Source organism: Anolis sagrei, chromosome 6 (assembly GCF_037176765.1).
Source record: "Anolis sagrei isolate rAnoSag1 chromosome 6, rAnoSag1.mat, whole genome shotgun sequence".
Classification (NCBI taxonomy): Eukaryota; Metazoa; Chordata; class Lepidosauria; order Squamata; family Dactyloidae; genus Anolis; species Anolis sagrei.
The window spans coordinates 76,390,135-76,415,613 of NC_090026.1; the positions used below are offsets into that span (position 1 = coordinate 76,390,135).

The 25,479-nt window shown below is 37.6% G+C and overlaps 1 protein-coding gene across 1 annotated transcript in view; it reads left to right on the forward strand.

The window, feature by feature from the left end:
• ULK4 (unc-51 like kinase 4) overlaps positions 1–25,479 on the forward strand; it is a 200,916-nt gene that overhangs the window by 18,793 nt on the left and 156,644 nt on the right. The window contains exons 16-22 of the mRNA XM_060781768.2: positions 263–309; positions 2,217–2,295; positions 5,701–5,808; positions 9,220–9,303; positions 16,892–17,053; positions 22,083–22,265; positions 24,132–24,259. Coding sequence (XP_060637751.2) covers positions 263–309; positions 2,217–2,295; positions 5,701–5,808; positions 9,220–9,303; positions 16,892–17,053; positions 22,083–22,265; positions 24,132–24,259 — 791 coding nt within the window. The remainder of the gene's footprint in view (positions 1–262; positions 310–2,216; positions 2,296–5,700; positions 5,809–9,219; positions 9,304–16,891; positions 17,054–22,082; positions 22,266–24,131; positions 24,260–25,479) is intronic.

The following is a 25,479-nucleotide window of genomic DNA, read 5'->3' on the forward strand; positions in this document are numbered from 1 at the left end:
CAATTTTGGCACTCAAAAATGGGACTGCAGCTATCATGCACTGTCAGCTATTATGGGATGAAATATGGTAGTTAACCCATGTATACTGGATTGCTCCTTCAGCCTCACTAGAATGACCATTCACAATGGATATCAATCTTTTATTTTCTTCAGTGCCTTGGACCATTGAAAATAAAACAATAACACTAAATTGTAGTTTTTTTATTTGCTAACAATTCATAGTGAATAACTTAATACCTTTTTCTGTGTTCTTAAATTCTAGTTCCCAGCATTATTACAACAGTTGCGAGTAGCTTCAAACTGGGACATGTAAGTATCATGTAATCATTATTCAGATTCAGTACCGTGGCTTCATCCTGCTTTTTCCATGTTCTTTCTGATGGACACACTTTGGAGCCTCTGTGCATATTATGGGTCAGTATAGTACCTTACTGGACATACACAGCTGAGGCAAAACCAACCATTATCATATAGTAGTCTGAGCACATGGCATTTTGAGCCTTTACTTGTGGTCTACTCTTATATAAAGCAGGAGTCAGATCCTCCCAACAACAGCTCCGCAGTGCCAGGTTACTGTAGTGCAGTGGTTCTCAACCTATGCGTCCCCAGGTGTTTTGGCCTACAACTCTTAGAAATCCCAGTCAGTTTACCAGCTGTTAGGATTTCTAGGAGTTGAAGGCCAAAACATCAGGGGACCCACAGATTGAGAACGACTGTAGTGGATTGCCTGTTGAGGTTTCTCCAGAAAGAGTTCAGTTATTTGTTGCTAAATCATGGATAAAGAAAAGTTGTAGGCTGTTTGACAATATGCCTACTAATTACTGAGTTCTCTGTGGATCTGTTAGCTTTTTCATATTTGTTTAGCTTTCTTGTAAGTAAACAGAACTTCCCAATCCCAAGCAAGAGACATTATTCTGTTAGTGTATCCCTTAATTGCTGGCATCCCTGCATTTCACTCAAAGAGCAAGATCATGTCTGCTTCTTAAGTGGCTTCTCTGAATTTAGAGAAAGCTTATAAATATCATATCAGGGCCTATGAACTGGTACCTAAGATTTACTGTGAAAGAATAGTCAGCAATATCAGCTCAAATACTGCAAGGCTTGTTGAGATTATGGAAGGGGTATTGTTGAGTGAAATGCACTCTATGGGGATCTAATATTTCTAGAATACTCACTCAACATAACCTTTCTATTATTTTATTGTTAAAGATGCAAAAATGTATATATCTATATCTTCTAGTCTTCTGGTTTTGAAAAAAGGCATAGCTTTAACTTAGTACGTTTTATTGATTAGCCCATTCGCCATATCAAAAACATTTGGCAAACACATACACACACATACAGTACAACATGAGTTAAAATAAACAAGCTGTTAATGAGGCCCCAATCCAAATCAAATATCTACATCACTTTAACTTGACATTTTGAGAGGAAGGAAACCAGGAACGGATTAAGTACAACACTCACTAAGACACACAATTTCTACAGTCATCCCTTCATATTTGCTGGGGTAAGGGTCACAGGAGTGGAAAAACCTTGGATTAAAAAACCCACTGTTTTTATTTAGCTGACAGAATACCTCACAAGGCACTCTAGTTCTGCCAGCATGACTCTGAGGTCAATTTCCAAAAGAATTTTTCATAAGGACTTATAAATGTCTAAAGAAGTGCTCTCGTTAGGAATTTATATAGTTATTTTCTACTGGAAGTTAATGGTAGAAAGCACATATTCATCAAATTGAATCCAAAAAAGTGAAATTTGCAAAATTGGAGGGCCTGCTGGAGTCACTGGTAGCCCACTGGGAAAAGTACACTATAGGTAGCAAACTTTGACAGTAAAGCATATTAGTTGTTTGCTAACAATTGTCTATCCAATTCTGGTACTTACATAATAGCAATACCAAGGTGCTGAATGAAACATAAAGTCTTCCCATGATGTCTGTTTTTCTGTCTTTCATATCAGTCCATGTGAATGACACAAAAACTTTCATCATGGGAAGACTGCATATTTCACTTATTACATTTTTTAAAATCTTTACAGTATAATTATGTAGTGAAATGATTTTGTGCTAATTTGATGCTAGTGATGTTATCTAGAGTGTATGATTCCTTTCAATTCAATTTTTTATGTCAACCAGTTTATATAACATGAGCTCTGCAATAGTTTCTAAACTTGCTGATTTGTGGTTTTCATTAAATTTTTAAATTTAATTACAGACGTGCTAAAGCAGCCCGAGTTATTGGCTTGCTTGCATCTCATACAGCTGAACTTAAAGAGAATGTTCCAGTTGTAGAGGTAATATTTTGTTTTAAAACAGTGGAATATAAGATGTGAGTTAACTTCACAGAGAAATCAGTGTTTCAATTTTTAGAGCGACTTAAAAGGTGAAAGCTAAATAACTGTGATTAATTATTTCTTCAACTTTTATGCCATTCCCTTGAAAATTCAGAGCTGTGTTTTTATTATCTCCCCACAAAAGAGATGGTCACTGGGCAAGATCACTTGGTGAGCTTTGTAACTGACTGAGGATTTGAACATTGCAGACAAATGTCCAAATGTCTGTCATGTGCCATCCGTTTTGTTTCTGACTTATGACAATGTCAACCTATTACAGGATTTTCTTGGCAGAATTTGTTCAGAATGGGGCTCTCCTTACCTTTTCTGAGAGCAGGTAAGGTGCTCAAGGACACCAAATGTATTTCCATATCTGAGTGGGAACTGAAACACAAGTTCCTCAGTGTTCTACTCCAACCACTACAACATGCCAGCACACTGTGTAACCACCTACTATGTAACATTTTGTTAAAATGCATTTCTTAGGCAAAGGGAGGACTGGAATGCTTGGTTAAGGAAATGTTTAAGGGGATTAAATATAAAATATTTTTAAAAATGATGCAGTCTGCTCAATATCCCTTAAATAACCTGCAAAAAAAGCATCAGCACACCATTTTGAAGAATGTTTATCTCTGAGACTTTAGAAGAAAATTGCATTTGGGTAAACCTGTATTTAGTGAAATCTTATCTTTAGTTAACAGTGCACTGCAATAAAGATTACAGTATATAAGATGTTATCAATCCCTGCAAATAAGTTGGTATTGTATTCCTTGGATTTTTGTTCTTGGTTCAACCACCTGAAAGTAGTCTTTTCCGTGTGTGAGTATAATGCTTCTCAAATGCTTTAAAGATGACAAAGGAATAGAAACGGTGAACTGAATGTCCCAATGCTCTCAGTTGATAAATACAGTATAAACTTTATACTATTATTGTTGTTTTAAGGACTGCATTGATAACATCTTTTAATGGTTGATGATCATTTTAGTGGCATATTCGATTTGTGTAAAAGTTGTCTGTGGCAAGAAATACCTTAGATATTTCAAGGGGAAAATATTATGTTTCATTTATTCACCTTTAAGATCAGTTTCCCTTTTTAAATGCTTGGTTAGATAGTAGCAGCACACACACACACACAGAAACTATGTGTGTATATGCATATGTACACATGTGTGTATCAGGGGTTCCCAACCTTTGGGCCTCCAGGTGTTTTGGACTTTAGCTCCCACAGTTCCTAACATTTCGTAAATTGGCTGGGATTTCTGGGAGTTGAAGTCTAAAACACCTGGAGGCTCCAAGGTTGGGAACCTCCTATATATATGCTTTTCTTGACTTGGAGGAGATTTTAGGCCATGAGAATGCACAACTTTTCCAGTCATGTGTTGTTATGTTTGCAACAAGGTCTAAAGTTACTGGTCTTTAGGTTTTAAGGCAGTTGGGAAGAGTTGCTGATCTCTTCTTTTAGCAGAAGGAACTTCACATGGACAGCAGCAGATGAGGATGAATGAACCATGCAAAATTATTTCCAAGATCTTATCATTTCTGCCATTGTCTCAGTTAAATAATTGCTAGCAAATAGATTAGTAATTGATAGGCTATTCCACATTATTTGGACAGATTGGTGTTGCATTGTTATAGAAACCTCCACTAGAGGTCACTTATACATCAAGATTAAATACTGGAGAAAGATCTTGACTTAGTAACCAATGTAAGCCTTAATAAAATTAAAGAATTATTGTGTTAACCACTGGAAGTAGCTCTGTTTACCCCATATTCTCTGCTTGACATAATTGTATATTTTTCCAAACAATTTTATATCACTTAAATTGCAATGATATTACAATGGGACATATTTATCTGTTTATTATTTAAATTGACAGTTTGGGAATGTTGATTTAGATCACACACCATCCTCAACTACAGATTTTATCCACAGTATATGTCATGACCCAGAAGCCTTAATTAGAGCCAAACACAAAGTAAGAGTACAAAACACAGCTTTATTAAACAAAAATAGTCTTCAAAGCACTTAACTTCAGTGCAAATAGTCCCAGGAGTAAATTGCGATACCAGAAACAAAAATATAACCCAGATTATAGCGTTGCCTAATAATCCGGATTAAACTCAAAGTTAAGCAATTCGCTTGAAAATTGGTAGAGCACAAAAACACAGTCACAGAAGACAGAAAAACAAAGTCCCCAAAACAAGGAGTTGCTCAAACACAGAGTAATTAGAGTTCAAAGTCCAGATAGCCAGAAGCATTGGTCAAACCGTTCCGAAGTCAAGCTGTTGGAAAACAAATGCTGGAATGCAGGAATCACCAAGGAGCAGGAAAACAGGAACACATAAAGCTGCAGCCCACGACCCAAATTTAAGAGTTGGCAGTACAAAGAGTTATGTCACATAAAGACGCTTTGCCTTCTGCGAATTAGCATGCAAACAGAGCCCACTTTTATCTCAAAGTTCCTCCTCAGAGCTTGATGAGCTCTCCACCCTCTCGTCATCACTCTCAGCTGCCCCCAACCCTGCAACTGAGTGCCTATCCCTCCACCTCTGCCAATTACTGTCAAGGTTTAGATCCTACCAAGAGTCGCCTGGCTGCCAATCCTCAGTGAACCCCTCAAATTCCTCACTAGAGGTGGGCTGGTTACAGATGTCTCTTATTTGTTGCACACGGGTCCAATCCAATTCCTCCTCCTCCATATCACTCCCAGACCCAGAACTCCTTTCAAACCCTAGGAAATCTTCATCCTCTGTTGGTGCACAAAGCATTTCCCGGATGCGTTTCCTTTGTAATTCCCCCTCAGACTCCAGCTCGCGAGCAGCCCTTTTTACACCTCTGCTCACCTCCCCATCCCCCATCTCGCAATCAGAGAAGCCTGGGAATGTGTTAGTATCACTTGGAGCCATAATGATTTCCCTAATGCGCTGACGCTGCTGTTCTCCCTCCGACTCCTGAGTAGACCTTTCCACCCTGCTACCAGGAGTAGCAACTCTATCAACACGCTGAACTACAACAGTATATGAGCAATGCTTCCAGAGGACTCATTCTGGGAGATTTTTATGGGTTGTTTTTACTGATATATTGTATTTGTATGTTTATGTTTATTGTGTCATTGAATTATTGCCAATTTGGAAGCTGCTTTGAGTCCCCTTCAGGGTTGAGATAGAGCGGGTTAAAAATACAGTAAATAAAATAAATAAATAAATAAATAAATAAATAAAATGATCAGTTATACAAGGCATTGTATGAAGCTTGTTTTGTTTTTGTAATCCTTTGCATTTTTTTCTGTTAAAATGAGAGTTTGCCACTTTCCATGCTGCATTCCTCTTTTGCTATTACATTTTTTGTTGTCATTATTGTTACAGGCAGTCACTCTCTTAACAGAATTGATTAGGGAGAACTTCAGGAACAGTAAACTAAAACAGTGCCTTTTACCTACCCTTGGGGAGTTGATTTATCTTGTGGCCTGCCAGGTAAGATAAACAGTTCTTTGCCAGACTCATTCGATGTGGCAATTCTAAACAATTCTTAGGGTCTTACAATCCTTAAATGCATAACTCATGTTTTATTTCATGAGAAAGAGCAACATGTACTTATTTTAAGGTATCTAGTCTGTCCTTTAGTCTGCTTTACGGATTTCAAAGTTTAGGATTAATCCACTGTGTTAATCCAAATTAAAGTAGATGTACTGAAATATGTAGTTGTTTTCTGTGAAGAAATTGCTGTTCTCAAAGCAAGGATCTGTCAGTAGAGGAAGTGTGCAACTGTTACCTATCAGAAGTATCTGATGGGATTTGACCACCAATTGTCACTATTACTACCAGTGAGGTGTCATTGTGGCAATCTGAAAATTCATATCAATGATATAATTGGAAGAGAGCACACCAACCATGCAGTGGTTCCCAACCTTTGATCCTCCTTTGATCCTCCGGGTGTTTTGGACTCCAGTTTCCACAATTCTTAACATTTGGTAAGATGGCTGGGATTTCTGGGAGTTGAAGTCTAAAACACTTGGGTTCTAGAGTTCTGTTTTCAAGGCTATTGAGATGTTCAGATCTTTTCTTTGGCACAAAGCTATTCAGATTGTCAACAATTTTACTGCGGCATACTGTTTGAACAAACAAGATGGTATGTGATCCAGACATCCTCTCTGCTTCTTGCTTCACATTCCCATTCCCATTTGAACATTCCCATGCCCATCTATGTTGTCAGCATGGACAATGTTCTGGAAAATACAAAGAGCAGGACAAAATAGGCCACAGACAAATGTGCCTACAATATTCTTGCAGATGCATCTGCTCATGTTGGAAAACTTTGCATCTCTTCACAGTGCAGCGTGGCTCACACGGGTTAAGATATGTATGTTTGTGGAGATGCAAATGAAGGGAGAATTTCTATACACTTTCCTCATTCTGTACACTCTTTCCCAGATCAGGAACCTTTGCAATTCAGTGAGGTCTAGGCAGCATTCTTTTCTTGATAACGAAAATCCGTATCTTCCTTGTCATTGGACTATTGCAGTGGTTTCCAAACTTTTTTTTTTTTTTACCAGGGATCACTCTCCAACTTTAGTGCCAAAAGGTTTTCGGTCAACTTTAGATTCGGTACGGTTATCTGGGGTGCTGATTCAGAAAATTGCATTGGATAGACCCCATCAGTTCTAGTTTCTGATACAGAACATATGCCATCCAGTAGTTGCCATCTGCTCATCCACAGAAAACCATATTTACTAAGCCTTGGCACTATAAGAGGGTTTTGCGAGACCACTCACTCTTGTTGCAACGGTGTAGTAATGGTGAGGCCACGGACCATATTTTAGTTCTTGTGGACCACTGGTGGTCCATGGACCACAGGTTGGGAACCACTGGGCTGTTGTGACCCCAGGTGGCAACACAACAGATCATTTGAATTTGGCCTTCCTTAAGTTGTCTGTCTGGAGACTCCATCCTCTGTACCATAAGATATAGAGGTGCAGATAGTTAATGTGGTTTGGTAACCTTTTACTTCTCTGCCCTCAAATAGAAAGAAAATCTAGAAATTTCCTCAAACTGACCCAACCTGCTTTTTGAGCTCCTGGTGGTATTGTAGTTCTTTATCTTTCTGTATACTAAAATATTATTCTTCTCTCAAAATGTATTTGGCTTCCAGTTCTTTTTATCAGCAGGACTGTATTAACAGTCCTGAGTTGTTTGCTGATCAATCACTGAAAAGATCCATCAAGGATTTGAAATATCTGTATCCTCTGGTTGCAGCACTTGTACCACTGTGGTCTCTATTTGAGGTGCTCTCCCAACTCATGGGCAAATCCTTTGACCCTCTCATCATGCCAGAGCTACAGTGTTACACTTCAATGTCACCTTTCTAGTAGCCGTTACATTGGTTACGTTCTATAGTGTAAAAGGATCTTTTCATTCCTTAGGCATTTGTAAGTCTCTTGCCTTCTTTGTTTCATACACTAAGCACAGCAGAACTCACTCTTTTTGCACTGTGGTGGTGTAGGGAAGGGGATGCCAGTCTCCTCTCAAAGACTGTTTATGTCAGGGGTCCTCAAACTTTTTAAACTGAGGGCCAGGTCACAATCCCTCAAACTGTTGGAGGGTCGGATTATAATTTGAAAAAAGCATGAATGAATTGCTATGCACACTGCACGTATCTTATTTGTAGTGCAAAAAAACACTTTAAAACAATACAATAATTAAAATGAAGAACAATTTTAACAAATATAAACTTATTAGTATATCAGTGGGAAATGTGGGCCTGCTTATGGCTGATGAGATAGGATTGTTGTTATTGTTGTGAGCTTTCAAGTAATTTCAGACTTAGGTTGACCCTGAGCAAGTGCCGGGTAAATAACTTTGAAGGGCCGCATCTGGCCCCTGGGCCTTAGTTTGAGGACCCCTAGTCTATGTGGATGTCAGATACCATTTCCTTGACATGCAATCTGGTCAAATTACCCTTAATATCAGACATATTCTACCAGTGATAACTACATGAACTGCATTTATTGCAGAAATATAATTCCCAGACTCATTCCATGCTGTTACCTAGTCATAACAACCCACCTTTGTAGCTCATTACAGGTTGTAAGATAGAACATGTGTTGATATATGTCTTATCCATTCTGTTATTTCTTCACTACTAGCGTGTCATCTCCTGACTCCAATAAGTAAGGTAGCTAGTCTTCCATTTGCTTGAGCCAAAGACTTTACACAACTCCCCCATTTCTCATCTACTCATATTCTGTTAATTTTTGGACTTGTTGGAGAGTAAGAACCGCAGGAGGTGTATTGGTTTGAAATATGCATGATGGAGAATGATGACAATGTTCTGCCAAAAAGCTATTTAGCTCTAGAGTGCTCCAAATAAGGCAGAAAATCAATTTGTCTGAGTTCACAAATGACCATTCAGAGAACCACAATTCCAAGTATGTAACACCCAAGTGTAAATCATGTGACATTTTGCATACTATAAAAAAGAAAAAGTAGATTCAAATATTTGCCTTTGGTTAGTATGTGGGAATAGTCTAGCGACATTAAACATGTAGTGTGATGCTCAGAAAAGAGAGAAAGCGTGTGTCATAATCTCATTCCATAATGTAATCTAATTCTGTAATCTAATTGTCATAATTTCATGTGTATTTTCAGTGATTTCTCTGAAATGCGTATTGCACCCATTATTTGGAAACCTGACAGAACAGCTGCTAATTTGTACAGAAGTTAACATCTTGCACAGAGGTTCAAAATGGTATTCGCTAGACATTAAAGGCACAATTTAAAACAAACAACTTCATAGAGATTATGTTTTTTTAATTATAATTTTTGCAATATGGGGGTTATCCTTTTTTGTGCTGTTCATTTCATTTCTTCCACAACTCCTCTTTACAGGAGGAGAAAAAAGAGCACTCCAGAGAACGCTGGGTCCTTCCTTCAGCTGCTTACACTGTGCTAATGAGGTGCCTTCGGGAAGGGGTAAGGCTTTCTGTTGTTTTCAATAGAATTTCTTCATTGTAATGACCCTTTAGGCATTATGTGAGAATTGTAGCCTGCAGCAGTCCAAAGCATTATCAACCGATTGCTTCTGAATTTAAATAATTGTAAGACCATGGCCAGTAGAAGAACAAAGTACAAAAAATGTTTTTTCTAGTGTGCTGCACATGTATAAATTATTGTTTAATTTTGGAAATAAAATCAACTTGCTCAATATTTTTTTAAAATTATATAATTCTTTTAAAAAGTGCTTGACAAATCATACAATTTCTGTCAAATTGACATTTGTACATTTCTAAATTTTTTGTTTTGTTCTGCTAGCTAAACATTATGCCTTTTATATTATATTCGTTCTCTTGAGTTTTGTCCTATCAGAGATTACTAATTTTGGTGTACTGATTTCAACAATTATTTACTTAAAACCCAAGATTGCAAGTATATTATTTTTCAAAATGGAAAATGGATTATCACCAGATAAAATAATGCATTTACTATTTACGAAAAGTCAATTGCCATTGCCTCATCCCAAAGTAGAGAATGTATCAAGCAAACACTTTCAGCTTTAGATTTATATCCTTTGAAATATAATTTTAAGATAACAGCAGGAGACAAAAAGACAGATTTCTTCTGGAATAATAGGGCAGTTGTTATTATTGGATTTGTGTCTAAAATAAACAATGAAATAGAATGAAAGATTATGTATCAGAAAGAAAAAATGAAAGGGGTTGATATTTATCTTGGTATATATGTATAAATCCATGTTTTAGTTCCAACTAGAATTGGGTTGTTGTAGGTTTTTCCGGGCTATGTGGCCATGTTCTAGAGGCATTTTCTCCTGACGTTTCGCCTGCATCTATGGCAAGCATCCTCAGAGGTAGTGAGGTCGAAATGAGATAGTGAGGTACTGAGAATGCTTGCCATAGATGCAGGTGAAACGTCAGGAGAAAATGCCTCTAGAACATGCCATATAGCCCGGAAAAACCTACAACAACCCAGTGATTTCGGCCATGAAAGCCTTCGACAATACCAACTAGAGTTGTCCAATTAAATCTATTGCTGAATAAAATATTAGTTGCAGTTTTAAAATATTGATTATTGATCTCTGTAACCAGTCGTATTTAATTACTAGTTCTAGGACTAGCCTTGGTCACCAAAATCTGGGGATGTTCAAGTTCCCTTATGTACAATGCCATGGTTAAATGGTGTGCTTTGACACCATTTGAATTTGTGGATGAAGCATCTGTGGATATGGAGGGCTGGCTGTGCTTCCATATGCTAAATGTAGGAGTGGCTGCTGAAAGATAAATTCAGCCGAAGTTGCAATTATGTTCTCTAGATGTCTGGAGGAAGAATCCCAGACACACATATTATTGAGAAAGGAGTCCAAAGTATTGAGATGTTGGTACTCACTGTGAATGGTCATTGTTGGATAACTTGAAGAACAATCTGCACCCATTTGGGGTTGGGACTGAGCATTTAAAAAAATTCCTTTTTTTCTGTATTTTAATTTTGATTAGAACTATTCAGCTCTTTGTTGATAGATAGATAGATGTAGATATAAAACAAAATCTTGTATGAGAATTGAGTAAATGTTTGCAACTGTCAGTGAAGTGCTGAATCTTCTCTAGATAGGGGATGATCTGGCAAGGGGGAAAGCTTGGCCTCTCATCTAATGTTGATAAAACCAAAGTGCACCAACCAATCTGTCTGCAATGTCAACAGTACAGCTTTATGGTGTAATTCTAGGTAATGTTGACCATTTCTACTACCTAGGCAACCACCATGCCACAAAAGTTGACATTGACGCTGAAATACAACACCGTCTGAGCTCTGCAAGTGCAGTATTTTTTTCTAATGAAGTATAGAGTGTGTGAGGATTGGAACATTCATGAGAATGCCAAGATGCATGCTTATAAAGCTGTTGTGGTTCCAGCTCTGTTGTACACCTGCAAAACATGGACCACCTACAAATGTCACTCTCAACTTCTGGAATTCTTCCATCAGTGTTGCCTTTGAAAAATCCTGCAAATATCTTGGGAAGACAGGTGGACAAATGTTAGAGTTCTGGAAGAAGCAAAGACACCTGCATTGAAGGGATGATCCTTCAACATAAACTTTGCTGGACTGGCCACATTGTCGGAATGCCCAATCACCATCTTCCAAAGCAGTTACTTTATTCACAATTCAACGGAAAATTGAATGCCAGTGGAAAACAAGAAATGTAAAAATGGGCTTAAAGCTGACCTAATAAAGTTTGGAATAAACACCAAAATCCGGGAAGCCCTGGCACTTGAGTGTTCTAACTGGAAACAATCTGTTGTGAACAATACTATGAATTTTGAGGAGGCACAAATACAGGGTGAAAGGTAGAACTGTGCCAAAAGGAAAGTACACCCTTGCCATTACCACCTTCCATCTGGAAATATTAGGACCACATTGTGAAAAACCATGTAAATCCAGAGGAATCTTAGCCTATTTAGGGTTTAGCACCTTGGGTAACTTTTTTAGAAATGCAACCTAAAAAGTAGAGTGGACATGGAAGCCACCATCTGCCATTTCTTTTAGTTTTTATTAAGAAATGAAGTACCCCTAAATCCACTAAGAATGATTTTTTTTTTAAAAAAAGTGATTAATTTTAATCCATTCCAATTGTAATTGGTTAGGATGAAAATTACTATATAATAAAGTCAATGTATACTGGATTTGCTTTATTTTTAAAAAAATAGCTAAGGAACACATGAACCCTAACTGAAATGACAAAGTAGCACAGGCAGTAGTGGTGGCGGGAGAAGTAGCCAGTTCTTTGTTCCAGTTGACTTCATTTTGGAAGCACTTCAGATTGTCTCCCCAGTTTCCTGGAATGGAGTAGTCAGTTGGACTGTGTGGTCTCCATTTAGACTGGCAATTAACAAGGTAGTTGACCGAGTTAGTCAACTGCATTGTGTTAGTGCACTTGGCAGCTAGCCACTAAGTTTCAGCAGCAGATCAGAGAATTTTCAATTTATCTTTCTTCTGAGGTCCTTCATGGGCACAAAGAGGGAATTGAGTGTTGCATGTATGTAGTGTGATTGCATTTGAAATATGTAGCTGGTTCTGCCATCTCAAAAGAAAGGGAACCATGAAGTCACTTCCTTATTAGGATACACCATTAATTTAAAATGTATTATTATTTGAAACACAACAAGATTAGTATACAGCAAATAAGATCACTTTACTGGTTGTTGTATTGGATCACACACCGGACACTTCCCAAGTGTCTAGGACTATGTGATGTATCGGCGAATAATGCGTGCAGATACCACGGTGGCCTTTTGCAGCTGACAGATGGTAATTTTGTCAGTGCCGATTGTGTTTAAGTGCGGGCCAAGGCCTTTAGGCACTGCATCCATTGTGCTGATCACCATTGGGACCTTCTTGACTGGCTTGTGCCAAAGTCTTCATTATTATTATTATTATTATTATTATTATTATTATTATTATTATTGTTATTATTATTATTATTAAAATAATTTTTATGTCTTAAACAGAGACTACAATTACAAATGGCCTTTTGAAGGCAACTATAAAGTTGATATGGCCCTCTGTGAAAATGAGTTCGACATCCCTGATGTAGAAGGTTGCTTAGAAATATTACTAGTACTAAATAATTCTATTTTTAATTTTTACTAAGGAGAAAAGCAGCCAGCTGATCTCAAAGCTCTATAAACAAAAAGCAAAATATACACAATTATACTGATTTGCATGCCTCTTTTTTATGTTGTCATAACTTACTAGTTTCGTATTTTCCATATTTTATTATCTTCGTACAAAGTAGTTGGACTTTGGAAAAATTCTGGTAAGTTTTTAAACCAAACTCTAAGAATAGTTTGAGTTTGTACAGGACAGGTTTAAGGAAGCTTGTACCATTACTTCTAGATTCACTATAGCTCATGTGTTTGTGAAATGATAAAGTACAGAAGACTAAATATTAGTTTACTTGAGACTTCCATTCCAGGGAGGTAATTAAGCAGAAAATGGCATAATCTTCCTGCCTCTACACTCTTTGATAATAGGTCCCAGAGGGGCTTAAGTGAGCCTAGCTCAGGTGGCAGCAAATTGAATTAGTTTGACAGCCTCATTGAGTTGATAGAACATAGTGACAATCCATGACCCTTTCCCAGACAAGATGCTGTGGTTATCCAGCCCAGGGCATGCTTCATGTCATTACTGGCTCCCATACGCAAAACTAAGGAAAACCTCAAGGGACACATTTGAATGTGTGTAACCAAAATCATGGTTCTACATTGGTAGAGATTTTTTTGCCATTCATAATCATGGATGTTTGTTGAATTTATGTTGTTGTTGTTGTTCTTTTGTTACTACTATTATTTGACACAGTCAAATTTACAGTTAAAGTAACATGCAAGCATAAGATTACGGAATAGAAAGAAGAACAGAAAAAAGAATAAGAAAAAATATATCAGAATAGGTCTCTGATCTCTACTTGCTCAATCCTAATTACTGAAAAACAAAGAATTTTTTTTGTGTCAAAAGGATTGCATAAATAAGTATAAAACTGATAAAATAGAGGGAGCACAAGCCCTAGAGCTCAAAGTATTCAGAAAAAGAGGGAAATATGAAACTGGGGCTAGAGTGGCATTCTTCCGATCCCACCTAAAGTTAATAAATATAAAATATATAATATGTGGTAATAAAACAATTCTAAACACCGAGTTAGAAAATAAAAGTATTAGTATATAAAACATTGGTGTATAAAATGTATCTCTATATAGAACATTGTTCAGTCTACATTTATATTGCAAACAGTTTTTTTGCAATGAATGTGTGAGAAGGAAATCTACACTGGATTTCTACTTTGAATTGATTATCTTGGTATATTATCTTGGAATAGGATTATATTCTACAATATAATTGTGTGATGAGAACAGTAATATTGTTGATATTGATCTTCTACATTAACCTCTCTGGAGATATCCCCTCCCAAGACAGGAAAGGCTGCAAGACTATCATATCAGATATAATTGGTTATTCTCAAATCCATGAATAAACTATTGTTGCTGTACACAGAAGTTGTTTCCAATGTGTAGCAATCCTAAAGTGTACCTATCAGAGGGTTTTCTTGGCAATATTTATTCAAAGGGTTCTTTGCCTTCGTCTAAGACTGAGAAAGTGTGACTTGCCATGCAATTCTGATTCCTGCCCTGGAACAATTTTATTACATACTGGTCACAAATCATTCAGTGGAAAGGAAGAAATGGATGTTACCCTTCAGAAGCTCTTGATCACTATAATTATAGAGAGATTTTTGCAGAGAAAGAAATGAACACATTTCTTTAAATACTGCCTTTTAGCCATTATAACAGTGGTTCTCAACCTGTGGATCCCCAGGTGTTTCGGCCTACAACTTCAAGAAATCCCAGCCAGTTTACTAGCTGTTAGGATTTCTGGGAGTTGAAGGCCAAAACATCTGGGGACGCACAGGTTTAGAGCCACTGCTTTATAAGGATATTTTCCACCGTTTCCCAGCAAGTGGCTGAGTAGGCAAGTTCTGTTGGAAACATTATCCTATCAAAAGTGTAGTCAAAGGAAAAAGTCCAGCATGTTTGTGAAACAAAAATAATGGCACATCCCATTCTTAGAGATATCAGAGGTGGGTTGTCCATTGGGAATATTTGGATGTCCTTACTCATTTTTGTCGGCCCAGTCTCTCTTGAAAACCACCATATTTTTCACAAAGAGATTGCCACTTCAAGGTTCAAAGAGGTGCTGCTAGCCCCCTTGATACACCTCCAAAAAAGGTTCTTACTAGGCTTGTGCAATCTAGGCAAACTGCAATCTGTTTTGGTGTCCTGGATTTTTTTTGGGGGGGGGGGGAATCTGTTTTTCGGGAGCCCCCCAAATTAGGAGGACAGAAATCTGTTTTTGTTCTGGGAAGCCGAAAGATTTGTTTTCTATCCGGCTCATTATGGGGGATGACTTCCCAGTCTCCCATTCCCATCATTTTAGGCATTATCTGTTTTTATATCCTTCATTAAGATCTGGATTAAAAGCATTTCTCTCCTAGTCCTGGATTAAAAACATTTCTTTCCAAGGCATTTTAAAGAGGGTTCTTAAAGCTGTTTCTACTCTAGAGGAGAGGTGGTACAGGCAGGCAGTCAGCCAAGCTTTTTCTCCCAAGCCTGCACTTTCTCTAGAGGAGAGGCGCTGCAAGCAGGCCTGAACACACTTTCTCTCCCGGGCCTGAACCACACCATACACTCTTTCCAAGTCATTTTAAGGAGGCTTCCCACTTCTAGCGGCTATCTCCCACACTCCACTTGCAACTGAAAACAGCCAGATTCAACAGCTACTGTTTTGTTGGGGCTGAAAAACGTGGAGACTGAGCCCTTGCTGTTAATGGCCACCTGAGCAAGCCGGACCAGCCAGATTATCCAAAGGGAAATGGCCAAAACAAATCAGTGCACAAGCTAAACTAAAATAAAAGTCTTGTTCCTGTTATTTGCACTATTTGGCCCTTGGTGGGTGCTGAGACGGAGCAGTTGGCACTTGGATTCAGGCTTTTCCTGATTTTTTTTAAAAAAATACAATGTCATTTACAGAAAATGAGGAGTAAAAAAACAATTTGAGATCAGGTTACTGGGTTAGTGGTCCTGTGATCATATACTGTAAACCTATTGTCCTCCCAACCTTGCTATACGCTTGTGAGATGTGGACAGTCTACACACGTCACACTCCTGGAACGATTCCATCAGCGCTCCCTCCGAAAAATCCTGCAAATCTCTTGGGAAGACAAGTGGACAAAAGTCAGCGTGCTGGAAGAAGCAAAGACCACCAGCACTGAAGCAGTGGTCCTCCGCCATCAACTCAGCTGGACCGGCCATGTTGTCCGGATGCCCCACCACCATCTCCCAAAGCAGTTGTTCTATTCTGAACTCAAGAATGGAAAACGGAATGTTGGAGGACAGGAAAAGAGATTTAAAGATGGGCTCAAAGCCAACCTTAAAAACTCTGGCATAGACACTGAGAACTGGGAAGCCCTGGCTGGCCCTTGAGCGCTCCAGTTGGAGGTCAGCTGTGACTAGCAGTGCTGCAGAATTTGAAGAGGCACGAGTAGAGAGCAAAAAAGAGAAACGTGCAAAGAGGAAGGCGCATCAAGCCAACCCCGACCTGGACTGCCTTCCACCTGGAAACCAATGCCCTCACTGTGGGAGAAGATACAGATCAAGATTAGGGCTCCACAGTCACCTACGGACCCACCGCCAGGATACTACACTTGGAGGACCATCATCCTCGGATTACGAGGGATCGCCTAAGTAAATATATACGGTAATGAACTTCTTTCCTTGCTACTGCCAAACAGGTGCTGTTTAAGAATATAGATGTCACTGCAGGAAGCACTGTAATTTATTTGTGATAAAAAATAAATAAACAATAATTTTAATAAATAATCATAGTTATGGAAAATCTATTAACAACTTAATCAATTAACAACGGTTACATTTTTGTGTTTAGTTTCTTTATAGCTTTTACCAGTGACAGTTGACTAAAAAATCATTTTTTTTCTTTCCAGGAAGAACGCATTGTAAACCACATAGCGGCAAAGATTGTTGAAAATGTGTGCTCCACTGTCTCTTCTCATGCTCAAGGATTTATTACTGGAGAAATTGGACCTGTATTGTGGTTTCTCTTTACGCATTCAACCATAGATTCTTTGAGAATAACTGCTATTTCGGTAAGATTTTGTTGTTCATGTCTAGTTTCTAATTTTCATATTTCAGTGTCTTTTAAAATGCTATACTATAATCAAAGTTCACAGATCTCAAGAAGTTTTATTCATCATTGAGTGCCATCAAGGTGCATGGCAGTTTACAAAATGCCTGCTCCAAGGAGCTTGTGGTATTAAATGTGAATAACAGAGAACAACAGATTGGAAAGAAAAAAAGGGAAGGAAGAATTTCATTTATTTGGGGGATCACAGGACCATGCTGAAAGCTACCTGAAAGCTACCTTTAGATGATGTTTTGGCAAATATTTCAGGATTTAAACCTTTTAAGGAAAGGCTGTCTAATAAATTAATATAGTTAATATTAACCAAAAAACTGTGATTCCTGATTAAAATATTAATTTCCATTCGGAAAATATTTTTAGGATAATAACAGGATAAAATGGGAGTTGGAATCATAAATCTTATGGATCAGTGTGCCCTCAAACCATTTCTGTGCCTCCATGCCCCTCCTGTCCCTTCAATTTTTTTTTTTACAAAGATGAATACTACTGCTCTTGGAAGTCACTGGGAAGGGCATTTCTTTTTCAATGCAATGCACCCCCCCCCAACACCTTTTTCCTCCATGCCCATCAAAAACCCTCAAATGCATCTTACAAAATTGGAAGTAGATAACTGACTATTTCCAGTTTTCCAATAAAAATAAACAAACAAAAATTACCCAGTAAAGTCATGTCAAAGGATTTTTATTAGGTAAGATAAACCCGAACATGTTTTGACACATAGTCTAACTTCAGCAACAACGGTGATATCAATAATCAGACTTAAAGAAGGGAAATCATTTTATTTACAGCACCTGTCCTTAACATCCAGTATGGATAAACATTATTTGTTATAATGCCTTCATAATATTGATATCTGGTTTCAACTGCTTGATCCACACTGCCTCCTTTATCTTTTTCTTTGAAGGCTTGATTGAATTGCTGAAACAAAAGGTCTTAAGTGAGACTGCTCTGCCATATGTTTATCTTTCTCTCACATGTGTATGAACTACAATTTCCCCTGTATTTTATTATACTAAATGTTTGTTTACTTAATGTTACTTATAACATTGAGCAATGATCTTCTTTTCCCCCTTTGTAGAATTTACTGCATTCTGGACAGTTTGATGTACACCTCATTTCAGTCTGCGCTCAAAATCATATTAGGTTTTTATTTTATTTTTTCATTCGGATGAGATGTTACTATCATTACTGGGATGATACAGCATTAGTCTTAATTTACTGGTGATTTAAGGTCTTTTGATCTTCCCATAGAAGCAGTGTGAAGAGTATATTAATAGACAGCAAATGGTAAAGGGATGAAAAAGTCAACTTTATGAACAAGTCTACAACACTGAGTGATAGGTCTGAATGATAATTAAAAAGTAGACTGCTAGCAAGATAGAAAAGATTATATTAGGAGGAACCTAAACAATGGTTGATAATACCATTGGGGGGTAATGGCTATAAATATATTTACCAATATAAACTGTCAGAACAGGACTGCCTGTTCTGAAATTTTCATTTATAATCACAGGTTTGAATGAGCAGGTTTTATTAATTCCTTCATTCTTGCTATATGCTTGATTATGCAACCCACTCTTATTGATGAAACTGGCATGTACACAGAAGCTTTTAATGCTTTACAAGTTTGCCAGTGTTATTTTAGTGGGGATGAAAATAGGTTTATAGTGATTTGGGGCAGAAACTGAGTCCTGTTTGTTGTTTTCATCATCCGTATGATTATGTGTTCAAGGTTGTCTGTTTCTTCTTTAGCACTCCACTCATTTTTTATCACTAGTATGTCATGTTTTGGTTTCACTCGTTCATCTCAAATATTGCAATATTTATATATTTCTTTTCACATTTTTTACAATGTTTAGCTTTCTCGATTCATTCTTCTCACATCCCATGTTTCCCTTTTGTGAGTTATATAGCTTTGGATTTTTCTTTAACATCTGAGCACGTCAACAACTTGACTTCAATTGTGTCATTAGACTAAGGACTTCATCCCATGGGTTTAGAGCGCTGTTTCCATGTGCTTCAAAAATGGAGCCCCGTGGGAGTCCCACGGAAGCCATGACATGACGTAAGGGCACTTCTGGTGGAACTCCGTTAGGCTCAGTTTCCATAACACTTGGAAACTGAGTCCTAAACCCATCTTCGGGAGTCAGGTGTTACTCGACTCCAGATAGAGAAAAGTAGGAGAAAGTGGGAGGGAAACAGACATTGACGCGGCAAGAACATGGAATGGCTGGCCATCCCAGAAGATGGGAAAAAACCAAGAGGAAATGGGTTAAGACAATTCCATTCAGTTTCCCCAGTTTTCCCCCTGTTCTTTTGAGAAGTCCACAGAGCTATTCATGCTTGTCCTTTGTTCTGGTCTTCTGAGTCTTGTTTAACTTTTTTTCTTTTGGATTGTGTCATCATAGGGTATTCAAGGTAAAAGATATTTAAAAGTTGTTTACCATTGTATAGCAATAACCAGAGCCAAGTACACTGTCATTGTCATTTGCCACTACTCCTGCTTCCCAGTAGGCTCCCCTCATCAATTTAAAGTGCTTGGCACATTTAGCGTGGCTCCTTGCCTCCCAGGAGTACCAACACCCACTACTTTGAGAAGTTAGTTCCATGATGGACAGCGTTTACACTATTGTGTTTTTCATTAGCATAATTTCTGTGCATTTTTATTCTTTTCTATTGGGAAAACATGTAAAATAGCTTATATATTGTCTGAAAAAATCCATGCTAATGTTGGGATTTCTTTTCAATAGTAACACCAAATCTAGTACAAATATTAAGGACTTTCTTTATATCAGAATTATGAGCTATGCTGCCTGTGGGTCATATAGCAAACATCACTGCCCTCTACAATCTTATCTGTCGTGGGTGATAAGCCAAAATGTCTTACAACTCCTTCTTTTTGCCTTGAAGCATAACCTGCCTCAGGTATGTGTCACAGGTGTGCATTCTAAAGGGATTGATTTTTTTTACCATGTTGGTGGTGGCAGAAATGAGAAATAATTCCATGAAATTTCACAAGTCAAACATAGTTTATCCTTCCAAGTTTGATGGTTACTTATTTCCTGAAGATACGTAACACAGCTGTGTCTGTCTTCACCACAATGTCTTTGAAGCCATAGCCCTGCATATTTACTAGCAAATAGAGAGAATGGGCTTCACTTTTGTGGTCTTTGTGACTCATACAAATGGATTATCTTGGAACCTTCATGTGAGATGAACAGCATAAGCATAAAAAAGAAGAAATAACCAAGGAGAAATATAAACTCTTCAGACTGTATCCTTGATTTATCTGTTTCATAGATGCTAACTTTGTTTCACAGTGGGAAGGTGTGCACACTAGGTTTGAATCCTTCCTTTTGCCCTTTGAACAACCCCTCAGATTTTTGCCAAATGGCAGTCACAGTTGCTTGACTTCAGCAGAAGCATGTTGTTCTTGTTCCTTTTGCCTTTTTGGGTAGAGTGTCTCTAGGGGAAGTCTGCAGAGTTGACTATCTGGTTCCAGCCTTTCTTACCACCTGATAAATGGAAGTTCCCAGGTTGATGCTCCTTTTGGGATTGTATTCCTATCTTATCTGAAGGCACAACACTCTGTCCTTCTTGCTTAGTTCCCATTTGAATGAACCACAGAGAATATGAAAAAAAAACCCAGATTGCTTACCAGTAACTGTTGTTCATTGAGTGCTTATCCATGAACACACACATCCCTGCCAGTTTTCCCCTCATTCACATCCTGCCTGCCCTTAGTTTTTTGGGCTATTGTGTCAGCATCCATGGAACTTATATAATTAGAACAGTGGTTCTCAACCTGTGGGTCCCCAAATATTTTGGCCTTCAACTCCCAGAAATCCTAACAGGTGGTAAGCTGGCTGGGATTTCTGGGAATTGTAGGCCGAAACACCTGGGGACCCACAGGTTGAGAACCACTGCTCTAGAACCTTCTCTAGATTAATTATATAAGTTCCATGGATGATGCAGTGCAAGGCACATATAACATATATGTGGGAATTCGCAGACAATCTCTCAAAGAAACCACAGTTACTGGTAAGCAACTTGTTCTTTCACATGCACCAACGTGTAATAGAAGATTGGCTGCCCAAGTGGGTAGTCACCTGCATATACTAGTTTTAGTGGCATTCCCAGAGAAAATATAAATGGATGCAAATTTAATTATAATACAAAGACAATAGAAAGTGCTAAACCTTTCTCCCCAGAACTTGAAGTTCTCATTGTTTCTCCTTCTCCCAAAAATATTTTTCTCTTATACGAACTATCAACCACATGTTACACTATCGTCCGTGTGTTTTTTTAATAATACTATATACTAGTGCAAAGTTGTTTGACTTTGAAATAACTCCGAATGTCTTCACATGTCTTTCTGTAGACAACTGTGGAGATTATAGAATCATAGAATCATAGAGTTGGAAGAGACCACATGGGCCATCTAGTCCAACCCCTACCATACAGGAAAAGCACCCCTGACAGATGGCCCATAAATAATTAAAGCATCAAATAAATAAAAGCAGCATTTAAAATGTTTACTCCAAAATAGTTCTGCCCAGTAAAAGGTCTTTAATATCTCTAGGCATTTGTCATTATCACTTGCTTAACAAGAGCTGTTCCCATCAGATAGTACCACTTGCATGTTGACTACACAGCACAATGTTGTATAATTTTGTCTGCTTATCACCTTTGCACTGGCTTTTTATCCTGTTGTTTTGTTGAAATGACTATGAGAGAGAGAATTTATGCAACCTGCTTCCAAATACTGCTTACCTCTTTCTCTGGTTATTAGCTTTCATCATCATTAGATACTGTGGAATGAGAGAAAATGGATGAGTATATTCAGGAGACAAGGTGACTGCTATGCTTGATGTATGAGAACTTGAAGGACTTTAGTTTTCAGGTGACACCTACTTAATAATGGCCAGCAGTTCCCGGATTACTCTGTTTTTGTTTGTTTTTTTCTTATAAAGGCATTATGCAAAATTACTCATCACTCACCAAGTGCCTTCCAGAGTGTGATTGAAAAAGTGGGACTGCCAGCTGTGATACACTCCTTGGCAACTGGAATATGCAAAGTTCAGCAGTACATGATGACTATGTTCTCTGCTATGTTGTCATGTGGTATCCATTTGCAAAGGCTAATTCAAGAAAAGGTTTGATTTGAATGGCTGTTTCTTACAAATATATATTCATAAATTTCCTGTTGTAGACATTAAAATACCACACTAAGGTTGAGTGGCATGTTTATGTGTCTTGAAGGCTTGATTGAATTGGAATCATTATTATTAGAAGCAGTAATGTGTAAAGAAGGGATGGAAACCTCATAGTAGCTCCTAGCATGTCTTGCTATTGATTATGCTAAATAAAGGCTTGTGGGACTTGCCGTCCTACATCTGAAAACCTGAACCCTGCCCCAAGGTCATGTGAAATACATGATCATAAAGTTTGTTGTTTGGCTGAAACATATATATCTTGGTTCTTGTGGGGTTTTTTTGGGCTATATGGCCAGAGGTCTCACCTCTGAGGATGCTTGCCATAGATGCAGGCGAAACGTCAGGAGAAATGCCTCTAGAACATGGCCATATAGCCTGAAAAAACCCACAAGAACTGAGTGATTCCAGCCATGAAAGCCTTCGACAATATATATATCTTGCCTTACCATCCAAAACTGTCACAAAAGTTTAAACTTACAAAAAAAAACCAGAGACTACTAAACTTCTGATATAAACAATAAACCATTGCTTTTAAAAAAGTAAAGCAAGAGGTTAGGGTGGTGGTTCCATATGCTGCTTCATTTTTGTTCATTTACCAAGTCACTAGATTTTATTCTCATACTGCTTTTATTGTTCTAGGTCAGGGGTTCTCACACTTTTTCAAACTTGGAGCCCTTTTTGAAGCAAAAGGTTCTCATGGAGCCCCAATAAATGTTTATATATTCTATTATATATAATGTATATGTGTCTGCCACAGACAATTTTAGACGCATTGTTTTTTCAAATATGACATGGGCTGGGTCAGTGACAGATAGGTGGAGATTAGTTTGTGTGGACTAATTTAAAAATGAACAAGTTTCTATGTATACTGCACATGTCTCATTTGTAGTGCAAAAAAAGGGAAAGAAATTACAAAACAATATTTAAAATGAAGAACATTTTTAACCAACATAAACTTGACAGTATTTCAGCAGAAGGCCCCAGGGGAAATCTAGTCCAATCTCCTTTTGCCATGCAGAAAAAGCACAATTAAAGCACCCCCAAGAGATGGCCACTCAGTCTTTGAGGTAGTAGTGGTAGTAGTAATAGTAGTAGTAGTAGTAATAGAAACCTCAGGGGTCATCCAGTTCAACTCCTTTCTGCCATGCAATAAAAGCACAATCAAAGCACCCCCTGAGTGGTGGGTGGAAAATAGGGTTTTCGAAGCAAGGAAGGCAAGGGGGAAAGGATTTGGGCAGTAATGAAAGTGACGGAAAAATGATTCTGGCAGGGAGGAGGAAGATGGAACGATGGAGCCTCTCAGTATGCTTCGTAGAGCCCCAAGGGCTCTGCGGAGCACATTTTGAGAGCCGCTGTTCTACGTTATTAAATTATTAGCAAGTTGGGAATTATTTAGAGAGATGTGGAGTGAAAAAATTAAGACTGAGACTGATATTTGAAATGGAACTTCTGTAGTATTCTAAATAAATTGCATGTACAAGGAAGGGAGTGTAGGAGTGGGATAAAACAATAATATAACAATTGAAATAAAAAATTAAATCATTAGCAATACCATAAGTAAGAGATCTCAAAGCAGAAGCTAAGCCATCAGACAAAAAAGCTGTGAACACACAATATTACAGTTAGTAGGGGATGGATTTGAGTATTGGTATAATCAGTTGACTTGTGACATAAATTTATATATTTATAGATTTTCCTTTCATCAAATTATTAGAAATTCAGTCTTCCAATTCAAAATAATTAGAATAAGTTGGATTCTAATGTTCCCCTTACTGAAATAATGTTTGCATTCTTCCTTCCCTCCAGGACTTTGTGACTACAGTTATTACACTCTTTGAAAGCCCTTCCTCTCTTATACGAGCAAAGGCTTTTTTGGTCCTGTTACAAGTTTTAATTAATAACAAAGACATGCTACTTCTGAGCTGTCAAGCAAGGTAAGGTGGTGTTAAAACTATAATTGAACCCAAGAGTGTATATATTTCAGATTTTCTCTGCCATTTCTATCATGTTTATATCTTACTAGCTTACAATACTGAGGCTGTAGATGATTAACTAGGAGGTTTTAAAACAGGAATGAAAAATGCAAAGTGGACTTTATCTAATATCTAAGACAAAGATTCTGTACTACTCAAGAAACTTTTGTAGGCAGATAGAATACATCTGGCCTCTCCATAATTTAGTTACAAAGTTGTGATATGATTTATTGATAAGTTACAGAACTAGCTTTTCCAATATGTTCTGAAATGCTAATCCAGGTTGCATTGATCATCTTACTGTATGATGATGGATAAATTGAAATTTCTCTTAAGCAACTTATTGATCTGGGTTCTTGAATGCTCTTTAATTCTCTTTTTCCTGAAGCATATTTATCCTGCACCAGCTTGTTACTATTTTTACTTCTGTCCTCTTTGTTAGACATCTGTTTTTCCTTTGTTTATCTTCCTGGTGAATTACTACGTTTTTAAACAAAACATGGTTTTTCTGCTCCCACTTTTCTTTTCAGCATCAGCTTCCCCTATTATTGTCTATTTTTGTTTCTTACCATTTCTGAATGCACGACATTTCCCCCATATGTTTTTCAAACAAATAGAAACTTGGCTTATCTTTTTGAGTGAAGCTGGGGAACAAGAAGTAAAAAAATCTCAAAGGTTTTAGAAAAGAGAGTGGTAAGGATACACAAAAGGTATTGAAATATTTGCCCAACAGCAGATAGTATGAAGAGAAATAAATGTCTTGATTCTTAGAAAATGCTGCCAGCCACTTGAAGGCTTGTTTCCTTGATTCTCAATAAGATGTTTTGATTTCTTCTTTTAAGTCAATATAGAGCAGTTTATTTTGTTCTGTATCAGACGATTCTCACAATAACAAGCAAGTGTAGTCAAGATGAGTAGAAGTAACACTCTGTAGGCACCATGTGCTCTCCATAAATCTAAGAGGATGAAAAGTATTTCCCCCTTTTTTGTACTTCTCCCAGGAGATAGATTTACACAAAATTGTGACTGGAATTAACAAAATCTCCACCAATGAAGCAGGCATTCTACAAGATGTTTAGCTATAAAGACAAGATATTAAGAGGCAAAATAATAGAAGAGGCTTTGTAATGGATGCATACTGGCAACAATATTAATTTCAGATTCCATTCAAAAACCAGCCT